The sequence below is a fragment of the Anoplopoma fimbria genome, chromosome 18, assembly GCF_027596085.1.
Source record: "Anoplopoma fimbria isolate UVic2021 breed Golden Eagle Sablefish chromosome 18, Afim_UVic_2022, whole genome shotgun sequence".
In the NCBI taxonomy this organism is placed as follows: domain Eukaryota; kingdom Metazoa; phylum Chordata; class Actinopteri; order Perciformes; family Anoplopomatidae; genus Anoplopoma; species Anoplopoma fimbria.
This window is the reverse complement of record NC_072466.1, coordinates 5,345,732-5,361,823: the sequence shown is the minus strand read 5'-3', so window position 1 is coordinate 5,361,823 and position 16,092 is coordinate 5,345,732. Positions and strand designations below refer to the sequence as shown.

General features: G+C 40.9%; 1 protein-coding gene across 1 annotated transcript in view; it reads left to right on the top strand.

Moving 5' to 3' along the window:
• Window positions 1-16,092, top strand: part of LOC129106749 (MAM domain-containing glycosylphosphatidylinositol anchor protein 2-like) — a 163,741-nt gene that overhangs the window by 132,614 nt on the left and 15,035 nt on the right. The window contains exons 11-13 of the mRNA XM_054617963.1: window positions 520-668; window positions 6,799-6,976; window positions 15,538-15,558. Coding sequence (XP_054473938.1) covers window positions 520-668; window positions 6,799-6,976; window positions 15,538-15,558 — 348 coding nt within the window. The remainder of the gene's footprint in view (window positions 1-519; window positions 669-6,798; window positions 6,977-15,537; window positions 15,559-16,092) is intronic.

The following is a 16,092-nucleotide window of genomic DNA, read 5'->3' as shown; positions in this document are numbered from 1 at the left end:
AAGCGGCACTATGTTAACAAATTAAACATTTACAAGTTTACATTTTCACAAGCATTAAAGGAAAGCCTGCACAGAGCGCAAAACAAACCACTGCAGCAGGGAAGAATCTGCCTTTTTGGTACAATTGCAAGCAAAGAATTGAGATCTCATAAGAATTTTATCAATTCCATTAAATAATAATACATCCTATTACGTCGTCCTGCTTTCTGAGGCATTTTGATGTCCAGGAGTTGCTTTCTCACAAAGTGTTTACATTTTATAATCAGTCTGCACGTGCATGTAGACACATCCCTGTAGGGATATCTCAGCCTCTGCTGCTTTTTTTTAAACATGTATATTTCTATAACACGTACCTTTATGGAAGTGCAATAATATGACTAATACTTTTACTATAATTTGAGTCCTGTGATGTTTGTAGGTAGGTTTGAGTTGCAGGCGACCTTTAATTCCTCTGTATGGTTTTTGTACATTTAGTTTTTTTTCATCCTAAGTGAGCTTATGAATCTGCTTTCTCTCCAGGCAAGGCCTACCCTCCAGAGTTCTACTACGATACCTACAGCCCTCTGTGGCAGAACAGGCCCAGAGTCTACGGCTTCAAGCTCCAGTGGACCCAGATGAACCCCAACGCTGTGGACCGCATCGTCGCCTACAGACTCGGCATCAGACAGGTAGGAACACTGAGAGTTTTCTATCTGAGCACTCGCCCTCCTGCCGGCCTATTTCTTTTTTGCTTTTCTCTGTGCAACCAATGTGAGCATCATTCAAATGCTGTCTGCACTGAAAGGTGTTATTCCACAGAAATCCGTTCTCGGGGAGCTTTTGTTACAGCAAGAACATGAGTTTTTCAAAAGCCAGAAATGTTGGCTCCTGGTACAATAAACGCTGAGCCGTTGGCGTTGGTCAGCCTCTTTTCCGACCGTTCTCACATGAATTATAGTCATTTTATGCCACCTGAAAACCTCTCTTATAGCCAATTGAAGATAGAAGTGTTTGCACAGCTTGCTTGTTGTAATCCAGTTGACAGCGCCAAATCCAACGCCTGGATTCATTGACAGTCTTATTCTGCAGTTTTTTGAAGACGTGAATGAGCCTCTGCGGGCCGGGCAGGATGACTAAGAACCTGTCAGGGGCGGTCGTTTGAACGAGTTCTGTGGTTTCCAAGAGTCGCTTGTGTTTTTGCTTTCCATCAGAAGCTCAGTCAGATAAGTGGAAGGGAAACCCCGCAGAGAGAAAGAGAGAGAAAGCAAGCTTAGCTCCTGTTTTCTCTGCTTCTCAAGTAAACTCCACAGATGACAGGTGTCTGGTAGCATTGATGGATGGCACGGTTACATTTTCTCTCTTTGGGAATCAATGTGTACCTTCCTCTCTCTCTCTCTCTCCTCATGGCAGATAAGAAACACATTTTGTCTTCATAGATTTGTCTTATTTAGATCAGCAGCTGTGGCATCCTCTTCAGTTTACATAAAGTTTGAAATAGTGAACTATCTCCATTAACACTACAGATGTTTGGGTTAACATGGCACCACAGAGCTGAGCCGCGATCCCGGAGCCTTTTGAAAAATACGAAGATAAAAAAAGAACATACATCAGAGAAAAGTGATACATGCTGCAATGCTAAATCCATCTCAGTTCTGCTCAGAATTAGCAAGCATACCCTGACAGTTGTGTTTGCAATGAATAATATAATTTCATGTTTGTTTCACGCTATACCCTCAAGGAATTGTAGCTTGAAAACACATTCTAAACCAGTTATGTACGCGTAGCGCAATGATTTTTCTGTCAACTATCTTAGTCGGCCTGTTTGGTAATAAATTATGTTCTGCTTTGCGAGCCCATGTTTGCGCTTGCCAGGCGTTTCTCTGTAAACTTGCCAGGAATATACATTTGCTTTTCTCTATTTTCAACTGGTCCTGCACAGTTTATTTTTTAACAGAATATAATATCTGTATCTGTGCTTGAATATTTCAACCTCTCTGCATTTGTTTATTAAAAAGGGAACATCACTAACCCAATCTACGTTAGCAGACAGTAAGCATTTGGGCAAATTAAATTGGTTCCACCTTCTTGCCTTGATATCTCAGGAGGGTACATTTTGTGACCATTATTTCATTCCTCCGAGGCATGACAACCAATCTTCCATTGTCCTAGATGAAAGGGATTATTTGCCTAAAGGAAAATTCACTGACTTTGTCCTGGGCTTTGCTATACAGTATACCCTCTGTGATTGATTGAGTCTCCGCTGTGAGTATTGATTTAGACTGATGATAGGATTGTTTGTCATGCCTTTAGGTGAGGAAGAGTTGATGCAGGAAAGAGGCAAAAGGAAAAAAAAGTGGAGGCAGTGAGCAAGAGGCAATGAGATAGAGGAAAAGAGAAATGAGTAGGAGGAGATGCTCCCTGTGAAAATAAATAAATACAGAGATACCCCCGAACTGAATGTGAAAGAGTGGTGCAGTAAGGAAAGCTCCGACACGTGGACTACACCACTTCGATCTTTTTATAGATCCAGCGGCAGCTCCCCTGCCATTCCCTGAGAATTGTTATCATTTTCTCTTTTGAATTAATGCTCGGAGCCGGTAGACCTTATGTCTCTGTAATGGATTGCTTTGTGTTATCGTCCAGTGCTCTCGTGAGACAGAGTCTGGGCTGAAGGGGGGAAGTGGGAGGGAAGGTCTAGCTAAAAGGCATTGTAAAGGGTGAGAATCACAAAACACAAATCACCGCACCTGTCAAGGATGCAATGGGAAGGTTTGACATCCGGCCTTGTTTTGATACTGCAGCCGGCTACTTCAAACCCTCCTCGGCTGTCCAGACGCTTGATTGCTCGTCTCCGAACCCCATCTTCAACCTGCAACTTGCCATCTTCGAACTGCTTCTCTTCCTGTACTTCCTCCTCCTCCTCTTTCCACTCCCCCACCTCTTTGGTCTTCTTCAATTGATCTGTCAAGTCAGGGTGTGCAGGCAGATCAATAGGAGCCATATGTTTTACATGTAGGCAGTCTACAGTAGATCAGCCCTCATCTAACAATACACCGTCACTTTGATTATTCCTGTCTTACTTTTGGGCCTTGGCATCGCCTTAATCAATCCTGCTGTGTTTTTGAAGTTGCAGAACCTCAAATTATTTTTGAATCAACTTGGCACTCTGCCTCTGTGGGGAAAATTTGGAGAATGAAAGGTAATGGGATGTAAACAGAAACCTTAATTGAGCGCAGACGCGGGGATTCAGTGATCATTAATGGGAATCTGAAAAAAGGTACAAAACTCCATAACCCAGTGAGCATGTGTACGATTCAAAACGTCTAAAAAAGTTAAGTGTTTCTCTCAATAAACATCTCAAACTTGATTTAGATATGCACATTTAAATATATTTCATTTTTTATGTTGATAGAATTAAACTATTTGCTTTCATGTGTTGTTGTTGTTGTTGTTTGGAGTTTCAGTCAGTGTTTGCCAAGATAAGCATTCAAGGTCTCCATCTGCCTGACATTGTCAATCTCAGAGAAAATTGACAGCATGCTCCAATTATAATCTGGAATTAAATCCATTTGAAATGAAATAGTTATTGTACTGAGACCTACAGTATACCATTGTTTGTTTTTTCTTAGTAGTAAAAGCATTTTATTAATTTAGTAAAGTAACAAAACTCAGATAAACTAGATTTTTAAAAAGTTATCCAGTAATTGTGAAACATGACTGGTGCAGCTGATAGCAATCAGCTAATGCAAGCGCTACTACAGTTCTCTGCCTGATCTAAAGCTTGTCTTCATAAGTGAGACTTAAGTAGATTTCATGATGTTGAAAAAAGAACAGGCATTCAGTTATATGTGGGATGGAGTTTTGGAGCGCTTTATGGCTCCAGGTAAATACAAAAGCAAGATGCCTATCTTCAGAGGAGTAACCTTGGTCAGGAATGTTGTAGGTACAGCATGACCCCCCACACACACACTTGTCCAAGAATGTTTGATTTATTTAAGCGCACTAATATATTTTACATCTGGAAAAAAGAATATTGAATTTATTGAATGCTGCAGTCATTTTCATGTCACTGTGCCTTCCTACCTTTCCTTGGCATCTGCAACCCTATTCAGCCTTGTCAAATGGTCAAATATTTCCTTTGTTTGCCCTCAATACTACCATTCAAATACACATATTATTTAAGGAAAGATGCATTAAATGTTCTACATACTGGTTTTTATGTGCAAAACAGCTTGTGTGCACAGATTGATCAGTCTTAGTCGTTTTTGCACCACTGCAAATATATAATACAGGATTTATAGTTTGTCATGTGTGTAGATCATTTTTGTATATTTCAACTGCCTATCACTGCAGACACACACAAGTAGTCGTTCTCTGTAGCATCTGCAAACCCCTCACCACCATCTACAGACATTAGCCAGACTGCCAAATATGGACATAACAGGATGATGTGTCATTTTCAATGTATATGTGTATGTCTACTTGGAGACAGCAGATGTACTTTTTTGTCACCAATGGGGGGGGAAATAGGTTATTTTCAAATGTTCTTGAAATGATTCATCCTCCTTTGGGAGTGTTCAAACACACACAGAGCTACTGGCCAACACTGTGTAATTGATGGCAATTAGCTGGCATGCCTTTTGTACTGAAATTTTACTTTAGTACTAAAAAAAGGAGACGTTGGAACAAGTGTTCCAGCTGCAATTACCAGTGGCAGACAAAACACTCTATTTACCTGCACGCTAATGGTGGAGAGAATTTGCACCCCGTAATTGTTGATCATCTTAGCTCTTAAGTAATTACTTAATTGGTATTGTTCTCCCACATACACACTGACTCTGCTCCTCTGCTATCACACCTTCATTCACTCTATCTCTGTCGCTCCGTGCACGTAACACACTTAGTATTTTTCCTTTGACTGAGAAGGGCATGTAAAGTCACTAATTGTGATGCAGAAGCTGTAACTTGTCTTTCCCCTTAAACTGATGCTCAAGGATAAAATGTACCCTACTTCTCATCTCTTTGCCCCCAGCGAATGCAGCAACAAACCCTTGTTTTGTTTCTTTGAATTTCTAAGGGGGCTGTATCGGCTGTATTCGCTCGACACGAAAAAGCACAAGCTAATTTTTTTTGTGTGATACCTGAGCTTAGTCACCTAAGGAGAGGTTCGCTTGTGCGCTCAGCGTTGTGCAAAGTCGAGATATAAAATTCCTGTCAATTCAAGGTCCCTGTATAAAGGGATAGCAAAACACTGTAGAACATGATTAAAGACAGGTTTTAAAAGAGCGAGGCAATCGTGTACAGAGCACAAAGGTGTTGGCCGTACTGTACTAGCAAAAAGCCTGTATAATGGCGACCGAGGCATATCTCTAATGGAGAAAATGAATCAGGATTTTTCTTACTGCAAATATGAGAATAATCCTGCTGCTTGTTAATAGCGGTCTTTGAATTCAGACGCTGGGAGCTGCTTTGAAAGTAAATGTGGCTAATGAGCAGCTAGCTGTCAGCAGCTTACAGAGAAAAAGGCGTTTTTGTTGTGATGCATTTAATGTTGGCAGATCATACAAATGCCTATAGACAAGATTAATTGGCAGATGAGAGGCAACATATTACACTGATAGCGAATGGGGAATATATATCTGCTGTGGTCACATTTGTACTAATTTGCATATGTTCCCAGGAGCAAACTCTTCGGAAGAAATTCCTGTGTAATCTACATGCTCTCCTATGTGCTGCTACTATAAAATCTATAGTGCCTTGTGTTTACTTTAAAGAAATGTAAATATAGAGGTATTGATCATAGCAGATTTGAATTTGCGGTGGTTTCCTTTGTTTGTACTGGTCTGATTTGTAGTTGTACAGCTTTATCCTTCAAGCCTGACCAAGCTAGCTGTTGGAAGTGCTTGCCAACACATGCCCCTGAGTCCAAACCCAAAACTGACCAACTTGTAGCTAACTTGAGGCGTTTCGCAGACCTTTGAACCGTGAACGGAGTGAATAATCAAAGCAACTCACATCAAGAGAATTAGCCAGCAGCCTTAGACTTTCTTTTGTCAGTTAAATTAACTTTTCTAGCCAGAAACCTAATTATTTTGTCTCTTTAAGAGGATTGGCAGATCAAAACAGGACAGGGGGTTCTCAAACTTTTTGGCACCACACTTCTTGTTTACCTAGATTTTAGTATTACTTCTCATGTATTTCAGTTTCAGCTGCATCCTTTCTTTAACTAGGCGATAGTCAGCGTCAGCTTCCTTTTTTTACTCTGACATTGTGAGTGCCTAAACTACAGGTTATGAGGATGTGGTTGACCGTCTCGGTAGTGTACAAGCTGTTTTAGCACATCACCCCAAACGACTCCTGCTGCTGTGTAGAAAAAGCTGCAACAAGTACAACAGTGTATGTATTGCATTATTAAATGCCAGCAGCACGAGACTGCACTAACTTGCTTTGCTAGGATTTAATCCAAATAAAGGAGACAAATAAATAGTTCATTCTAAATCGTACTTACTTAAGCTTGCGTTTATGTGTTCTCATTTTTATGCAAAATCGATAAGCCAATCTCATATGATAAAAAACAGAAGGGGGCCCAAAACACTTCCCAGTGGGACCAATAAGTCACAGGATGTAAAATATATATCAAAACATTTCAATTCTGTGCATATAAACCCATTGCTTACAGTAGCAGACTGTGGTTGAAGTCCCAAATGTTTTTCTTAGGCCAATAATTTATAAGAATATCTGTGTGTTTGTGCCTGTAGGTCTGGAACTTCTGAATGCCTGGTGATTTTTAATTATTGTGTGGTTCTTCTTTCCATCCAGATGGGGTTGCAGCGCTGGTGGGAGCAGGAGATCCCTGTGGATGGAACGATCAACAAAGGAGAGCTCATGACACACAACCTCACTGAGCTCATAAAGCCCGAGTCCTACGAGGTGCGCCTCACTCCCATCACACGTTTCGGAGAGGGCGACTCCACCATCAGGATCGTCACGTACAGCGGTGAGTGCTGTGTACAAACTCTGAGGACGTCTTCTTGAAGGACAGTAATCAGTCTAATCTTGCTGCTGTGTTTTAATGTTTAGACGTTCCGGCATTCTATTTAGTCTTCTGGCCACCCATGTGGTTGCACAGGTGGATGAATTACAGCTACAGATGGTAACGTTATCCATCAGCTACCTCAGAAACACTCTAAAATGATCTCCATCTCCAGTCTGTGCTGCCGGATGATGACACATGTTCATCAACACTGATGGATATCAAAAGTTCACTCTGGTATCAGCAGTCATTAAGATGATCGCTGCGATGACGTATTGTGTTTGATGTGTAGGAAGGACAAAGTGAACTCATTAAAATGATTTGAATTGGATCTAACACATGCAGTCATCAGAAGACAGCTGGAAATCAGCTTGCTTCGCGTCTTTGCCACTTTGAGTGAATGCGGATCAACTGACTAATCATCTCTGCCTTGTGACCTTTATTGCCTGAGTCAGGTTTATTCTGGACTCCCAGCAAAAGGCTGATTGGTTTCTGTGTATGAGAGATCATCATGACATCAAAGGCATCAGATGACTGAAAAATACAGTTCAGTTCACAAGACCAAACAGAGCTGGTCAAAGACGAGTCATGTTTTGCTTGACTCAGTTGTATTTTTGTTGTGGGATTCCAGAGAATGTTATTTGTCTCCTGGGATGTTTTTCACACAACACATTTTTCATTTTATTTTGCAGATATTTTTAAAAGTCCCTGGCTTTCCTAAGCCCCACAAGGGCCCCAGAACCAGACAGGACAAAAACATGTTTACTGCTGTCATATTGTTTGATTTGGTTGATATAGAATAGTGGCCAGAAGGACAACATTAAGAGGATGTGTACTGTAGCTCTTTGCAATTGGAGGTACATTCTTCAGCCTGTTGGACGACACGCTGGCTGATATACAAACACTACATTAGCATCCAGCGGTGCCAGTGAACAGATGCACAGGTACTTGAGCTGTGCATCTTTCAGAAACAAACTGGCTGACTGTTTTCTGTCTATCACTGGCTGCTTCTGTCTTCCTGAGTTGTGCCGCTGCTGCTGCCTGCTGCAGTTGTGAATTATTCAGTTTCACTGCAGCTTATCATGGCTGGTGAAAAAGAGAATTGGAAAAGAGCGGAAGAGAGAGAGAGAGAGAGAGAGAAATACAACTTTCTCTGCTGTTATTTTGGAGTAGATTGTGATATTGTGTTGTCTCTGCCAAACCTTGATTTGAATTCAGATGAATTGAATCAAATTGAATCCAAGTCGTGAGAATTGAGACTAATTAAGATAGAGAGAGAGGCACAGGAGAAGAGATGGAGGCAGTCAAGTTGGGACTGAAGGGGAAAAAAAGAGGTAGATACAGAGGAACAAAGTAAAAAAAAAATGAAGACAGCCAATGCTGATGCGAATCGGCTGCCCATCAAGAGACTGGACTAATTATCACTCTAGGGCTGCTCTGCTCTCCTACGCACAGCATAGCGTCACTGTAGCAGCCTCATGCAGGTCTGAGCAGAATCCTCTCTGCTCACAGAACGTGTCCCGTGAGACAAACCGACTGACGTGAAATACAGTCCAGGCTTCATCTCCATTATCGCTTCCTTTTCCACTCTCACTGGGGAAGAGGTTTTTTACGGTGAAGTGAAATTAATGTGTGATGTTTTTTTTGTTTTTTTTATGTTGTACGCGTTTATGATTAATCAGTATGTTAGATTTGGGTCTTTTTATATCTTTGTTAATAGAAATGAATGTGAAGAAAGAGAAATCCAATCATGCTGCTGACGTAGACCAGAGACACCAGAGATTTTTTTACTAGGCTTCTTACATTATTTCTAACAGGCAAACTTTTGTGATAACTTTTGAGATACTTACGTCAAAGAAATGATCATTTTTTGCAAATGGTTACACATTTAGATTTAGCAGAAAACAGTCCGCTCAAATAATCTGAAGAGGATTTAGCTGGGAGAACTCTTCCACCCTTAATAAAACACATTAACAGTTAAATACTTAAATCCCCAATACCAAAAGCATAGCACAGGAGGTTGTGGCTGTGGATGTGTGAATGTTGGAATAAGTGCAGAGTACTGAGCAGAGGTATAGTAAGAACTGTTGTGTTGTGACGCCTGCGCTGTTACCTTGCACGGAAGCTGGATTCTGGCGATGTCAAGATGTCACTTGAGAATCTCAGGATCACATATCACACAAAGAGCCATCTTGTCAGGCTTCAAGTAATGTGTTTGTTTGTAAGCGTGTGACAGGTGGACCAATCAGCAACCTGTAAGTAGCCATTGGCAGCTACAGGTATAGTTTGAGACGACAAGGAGAGACAAGGAGAGGCAACAATGGCAGCTTCTAAAGAGGTTAAACTACATGCTGCAATAGCATCAGTTTTATCAGAATTGGGGAGTATTTCTTCATTGTAAGAAGAGCAAAGAACACCAATGAAGGCTTTTCTTGATGGAAAAGATTTTCACTTTTCTCCCGAATTACTTTGGGAAGATTTTGATTGACATATATTTCATCCAATCAGCTACCAATTTTTGTTTAGAAAGTGCCTTCCCTTTTCCCTGTGTCAGATGTGGGGTTTTTTCTGGCAGGTCAGGCTAACTGCTCTGTACACCTGAATGAATATGATTGGATGTTACTAGTCAGCTGATAGCCAAGCAGCTGGAGAGGAAACCAGTGATTGTGAAGCATTGCTAAAGCTTCTGATGCCTGCAAGCACAACTTAAGTGTGCTATCTGATATCAGTCTAGACTACATACTAAATCTCAGCAGGGTTCGAGTGTGTAATGTGTTTAATAAGTGTACTCAAAACTAGGGCTTAACAATTATAAATCGTATTGCAATTGCAATACCAGTAAAAAATAATTGCAGTATTTTCTAGAAACCGTTCAGTCCTACTCAAAACAGTAAGTATGCAGACCCAAAAAATAGAAATGTATGAGTGTGCTCATTTGTGCAGAGTACACACATCACAAATTGCAATGCACAAAGTGAAGGTAAACATTTAGACAAACATTATGCTGTCTTCTGGTGAAGTTGATAGTGACATTTGATTTAAAGTTTTGTATCATTTCTCGTTGTATAAAATAGTTGAGCATTTTATTATTTTTGCATACTAAGAGCAAAAACAATGTACTAAGACAATTAGAATTTAGTATTTAGTCTATATATATGTTTCACGATTTATTTTGGAGTAACCCAGCTGGCATTCAAAACCTTCACCACCTGGACAAGGGCTTGCATGAGGTTTTGTTTTCATGCTCAAATATGTCAAAAAAAACAATTAAGGAAAATGCATTACTCTGTACAAACCCCTGTACAATATTTTATTGTATAGTTTGCTTTACAACTCGGGCATGTGCTAATCTGTTTCATATACTGAAAAAAAAAGCAAAACCTCTGAATCTTTAATGCTGAATTAGACTCATAAACAGAATACATATAAGAAGTGATAAACTACTTTGCATTTAAAGTTATAACCGGTAATTTTTTAGTCCAAATAACTCTCAGGTATCAATGTGAGTGTTTTTGTCTCTCTGTGTTTGTCCATGTATGTTTGTTTGCATTGCAATGGTGAACATGTTGCTTCCTTCCTTTCACTACAGTATAACGTCTCCAGCTTCTCATGACCCTGAAACGAACAATAAACCAAAGATGTATGATAGCCGGTTTGTTAGCTGTTAGGAGAAAAACATTCCTGTCCTAGTTTTAACTCTAAGGTCTCTAAAATAAATCTAAGTATGAGTGAGTGTCCTCGTCATTACCCAATAGGCCAAGCGATCATTCTGATGCAGCACATAAAGCCGATGGTTGCAGCTTTTCTGTGCGTTGGCAAGAAAACACAAAAGCGGTTATAGTGTCCCCAGCTGTAGGATGAAGGATGGTTGTGTCACCAAGCTCCAAAGACACTCTTTTAAATTTTGCTGCAGTGACAAACTTGGCATCTGTTTGGTGTTCCTCATCATGCTCTTCTCTCTCTCTCGCTCTCTCTGGTTTCCTCCAAGGAGCAGGATTTAATGTTTAAGCCTCCTGTCAACCTGCACAGTGGAACGGTAAAACACTGCCGTTATTTCTTAATTTTCCATTTTTATGCAGCTCAAAAAAAGGGACGTAAACAGGAAGATGTCCGTCCTAAAGTCAAAATCCACTGAATTTTATATTAAATACAATCCTCTGCTTCTGGTGATTTCTATCGCCTGCCATACCTGAGCTGTTGGGGTATTATTATTATTATTATTATTATTATTATTGTTATTGTTATTATTATTATCCGGCCAGCGGTGGTTGAGTGTAATCCCTGTCTGAGCTTTTGTTCAGTCCTGGGCTCAACTCTGTTTACCTTAGAGCTCAATAAATCACAGTTTTTTTAATAAAACTTTATCTTTTTTTTTTTTTTTTTATGGTGGGAATATTTACTTAAAACATTGTGTGATTCTTTAAAATGAAAATATGCTAAAATACTGAGTATTACCTTTTAATTGTAGCAACACAGAACCACTCATGAAGTCATAGCAGTCTGCTAAAGATATTGAGCTGCTATCTTATCTTGTTATCTTTTCTCCCTTTAAATAACATCTTTTCAGTGAAAGGAGATGCACAACACTCATTGGCATTGTGACGTATAATTAGAGAAGATGGATGATACCACTCTGGTGTTTGTGTCTGTGAAGCAGAAGGCTGCAGACAGTTGTCAGTTAGCTTAGCCCAGCACAACGGAGGAGCTAGCTTACTTCAGAGAGTTACTGGAAACAACGCTTTTATTAGTCTTTACTGGTAGAATATTCAGCACAATGTTAAACATTCATATTCAAAATTCATAACTGTCTTTATAAAGTCTATGAGGCTTCCACATCCTTTAAACCTGTTTTTCAATACCTGCAGTCCTTAAACTAGAAGCATTTTCTACAAATGTAAGCCATTAATAAGTAGTTTAATGCTGTAATTAGGGGTATTTTTTTTCCTTAGAAAAAACAATGGGTATTATTCTGTCTGGGTTTAGCCCTCTGAGGCAAATTTACGATTTGTTATTTTGGGCTAAACAAAGTAAATTGAATTTAATGGAATTCCTAATTCAGTATAACAGATACACCAATATTATTATAAGTTATACGAGATGGAGCAACTCTCACTGTTTCTATCACTTACATGTTTGCTTGCTGTGTTTACTAGCATTGTCTTCTTTTTGCTTTTTGCACAATTTTGCATCCTTTTTCCTATCCTTTTTTTTTTTCTCTCTCAATCCTCGACTTACTATTTAAACCACGGCAAAGGTCATCCATGTAGAAGACCATTGAGGATTCCCTTTCGCTTTCATCCATGTGTCATACGCCAACTGATGCGGGATAACACACAGGAGATTATTGGACATGGGCTGGCTGTGTGTGTGTGTGTGTGTGTGTGTGTGCGTGTGCGTGTGATACTGCAGGAACCAGTGCAGAACACTTAGATCCTCTGTGAGGGAGCAACAGTTTTCATTAAAGGACACAGTAGTGGGATGTCGCTCGTGTTATTTCTGTTTTGGAGACATGAGGGGAAGATGGCTGAATGATATTTGCCCACGCTGTTATTATACCAGCTGTGAAACTGCAGCTTTCTCAGAACTCGGTGGCATCCACCCAGACCCCCCTAAACATGATGGATGGGAATGTTTGAGAGCGTGAATTATAGGAGAAGCTGGGCCGCTGTTGTCTTTGAGGACACTTGGCTTCAGCCGTGGAATTGTCTGCTGCTTTTGTAATCCAGCCGCAGCCCAGTGGGCAGGGAAGCCAGCCAAGATGAAGTCAGTGTTTGTATCCGGAACGGCCCCCACGGACCGCTGTCCTTCGGCGGTCAATGAGCTCACTTTGTGTTTCAATCAAAATGAGACAATTTGGACGGAAGGCGGTCATGCGTTCAAGCAACAGTTTGTTTTGTCCTCTGAGGTGGAAAAGTTAAAACTAGATTTGCACCGAGGGTTATAAGAACATGACCTTTCATATCAGAAGTCTACAAAGTAACTTCAATAAAAAAAACTCTCTTTGCCTCATCTCGGGGACTGTTAATCTTAACAACTTTAAGAATTACATTTTCATCCTCAATCATTATTTGAGGCTTTTTGTAGCTGGAAGGGAAAGCAGAGCGCTGAAGCACTGAGAAAGAAATAAGAGACGTTTTTTAAAAGCCCTCACAGCCTGCTTGAGGGCTTTTCACACCTGAGCTTTAACAACATTGTGCATTTTTAGGCGAGTGTTTGACGTCCACTCATGTTTCTTTAGGAGCGACGGAAATATTTGAAGACGAGGCTGTAAAATTAAAAAGAAAAGAAATGCTTGTAAAGGGTGGGGTCAACAGTAGTTTGCAACCATATCCAATGCACTCATTTAAATTGTAAGTTAAATTATTTGTCTGTGTGTGTGTGTGTGTGTGTGTGTGTGTGTGTGTGTGTGTGTGTGTGTGTGTGTGTGTGTGTGTGTGTGTGTGTGTGTGTGTGTGTGTGTGTGTGTGTGCTTTAACAGTAGTAAAGTAGCCTCTGGGCCTGCTCTCTGCTCAGCTTGATTTCCTCACTGGGGGTTGAGACATTGCTCGAGCACGACACATTCATTTGGACCAAGGCACGTGAGTCAGCCTGGGGAGGCTGCAGGTAAAAAAATAAATAAATAACATATAGTTATGAAACATATTTTCTTGGAGGGGGGGAGGCTGAGGAGAGCTGCAGGAAAATGGGAGGTTGAGAGTGAAAGAGCCAGTGAGCACGTTGGGGGGGGGAAGAAACTGAAAGAATAGAATTTTGTCAGGAAACTCAGCATCCGTTTCACAGGCCCGAGGCTGTAAATTGTCATTTAAAACATTTTCTCTGCAACAGCTCTGGGTGGTTTCCTCCCTCTCTGCAGACTCTCATTGCAGCAGTGCCGTTCTGCAGCCCAGTGTAGCTTCAGTAGGATGCAGGTATTTTCAATAACATCAGAGATTATTAAAGCTGTTACAGTGTACAGCCGGCTCTTCCCTCACTCGTGGTGAGGCTCCAGCTGCAGCGTTGCAGTTCACTGAATGTTTTATATGATTCAATTGGAAATGCAATGGTTTGTTTTTTCTCACCCTTTGCCCCCGTCTCTGCTTGTGCCTTTGTGCTTATTTCCCTTGTTTTTCTCCACACTGCGAGTGAACGAGCTCAGACGCACATTTCCATGAAGCGCAGAGCAATAAACAGAAATGACTGCTTCGTTCTGCTTCTTAAAAAAAGAGCGATTTCACCATCCTCGCAGTACTTCCCCGCTCTTCAGTACACGTTTTCCTTTGTAGGAATGATTTGTTATTACTCACTTTAATTGGTTGGATTAAAATCAATTCCCCCCATGAACAGCAGGGTTTCATAAATCACGCGGCAGCATAGTTTTGTGGTAAAGCTGATGTATCGCATCTATTCAGCCGGTCAGCAATCGATCATGAAAATGCCCATGAATCTTCTTGACAGGTTAAATGGTATTTACTCTGCAAAAAGTGAAGTGCCGACTAACTGGCTTGTTGCAACTCGGTGTGATACCCTTGACCTTTCTGTGTTTGCTGCGGCGGTATCCTCTTAAATTATCAATGAGGGGAGCATTGAGCCGCGGTTAGGTGGTGCAGAATGCAGAAGAAGCTTTTTTTTTTTGCATTTAATTCAGCGGACTCAAGTCATCACTGTTCGACGTGAAAGCTTCCATAACGGCCGCGTTTGAAAAACACAGAAAAGAATCAAGGATGTTACAGGAACGTGATTGACACACACTTGTGATTATTACTACTTTTTCTGATTTATCGGCTTCTAAATGGGAAGCATGAAATAGGCTTAGTGCTTTAAATGGAAGTCACCTTGAACAAGAACATCAGCAATGTCGGTAAATGGCAATAATGATAAGCAGTTGCGCTATAAGCTTATTAATGTGTGCAGGCTGCTCTTCCTAATCCCTCTGTCTTTTACATTTGATAACAGGCACAGAGCGACTGCTGTCACCTTTTCAACTTTAAATCCCAGACACCTCTCTTTCTGTCTGCTCAGTAATAATTGCATTGTGTGTACCGGTGGATTGCCTTCCTTCTTTAGCTGTGTTTACGTTTAACTTGGAACACTGTGAAAGCAATAGAGCTTGATGAAGACGGAGCGTACACACTCTAATATGCTTCCAGTGTTTTAATATCACCAGACAGTATTTCCGGCCTTCCCATGGGCATCTTTCATTTCGTTTTATGACAGTAGAACACTGAGCAAAGTGTGCAAGCTGAAAGTTTTTTTTTTTTTATACATGTAGACTTTTATTAGCTCTGCGCCTGAACAGCACATGACAGCAGGACAAAAAGGTTAATAGCGACGGTTTACTGTGTGCAAGCTTGTGTTGTGTTCTGCGTGACCCGCGGTGAAGCACATTGTATCAGCCGAGCGGTTTTTAAAGCGCGACAACTTTGAGTGCTTGTACAGTCCTGTGTGTGTGTGCACCTTCCGTTCCCTTTTAAGAAGTGGTCCACGTATTGACACACGGCTAATATATTCTGTACTAATGACTGTCCCTGGCCTTTTCTCTTTCACAGCGCCCATCAACCCTCACCTGAGTAAGTAATGTGCACCTCACTTAGCATGCCTCGGCAGAGGGCGAGCTCCTTCTGTCGCAGCACGAGTCTGTGAGAATCAGTGGGGAGATTCAAAGTCGCTGCACATCCCGTCGAGATCTGACTCACAACATGTCACGCTGCACTGGAAGATCCTGCTAAGTGTTCTTAAGTAGAACTAAATGAAGTATGATGAAACAAAAACGAGGCTTCTTTTAGGAACTCTGACTAGATCTCCATCAGGCATGTTGAGAGCTTTTAATCTCCACAGGACAGTGTGCAATTTGGATGGAGTGTATTTGCATGGGGTATGTGCTTTTGTGTGTGTGTGTGTGTGTGTGTGTGTGTGTGTGTGTGTGTGTGTGTGTGTGTGTGTGTGTGTGTGTGTGTGTGTGTGTGTGTGTGTGTGTGTGTGTGTGTGCATGAGTACATTTGCACGCTCTGTGATTTGTGCGCATTACTTATGCATGCATCCGCGCCATATGTTGATATCCTTTAATGTTTAGTCCCGTTTATGACACATCTCATTGTTGAAAC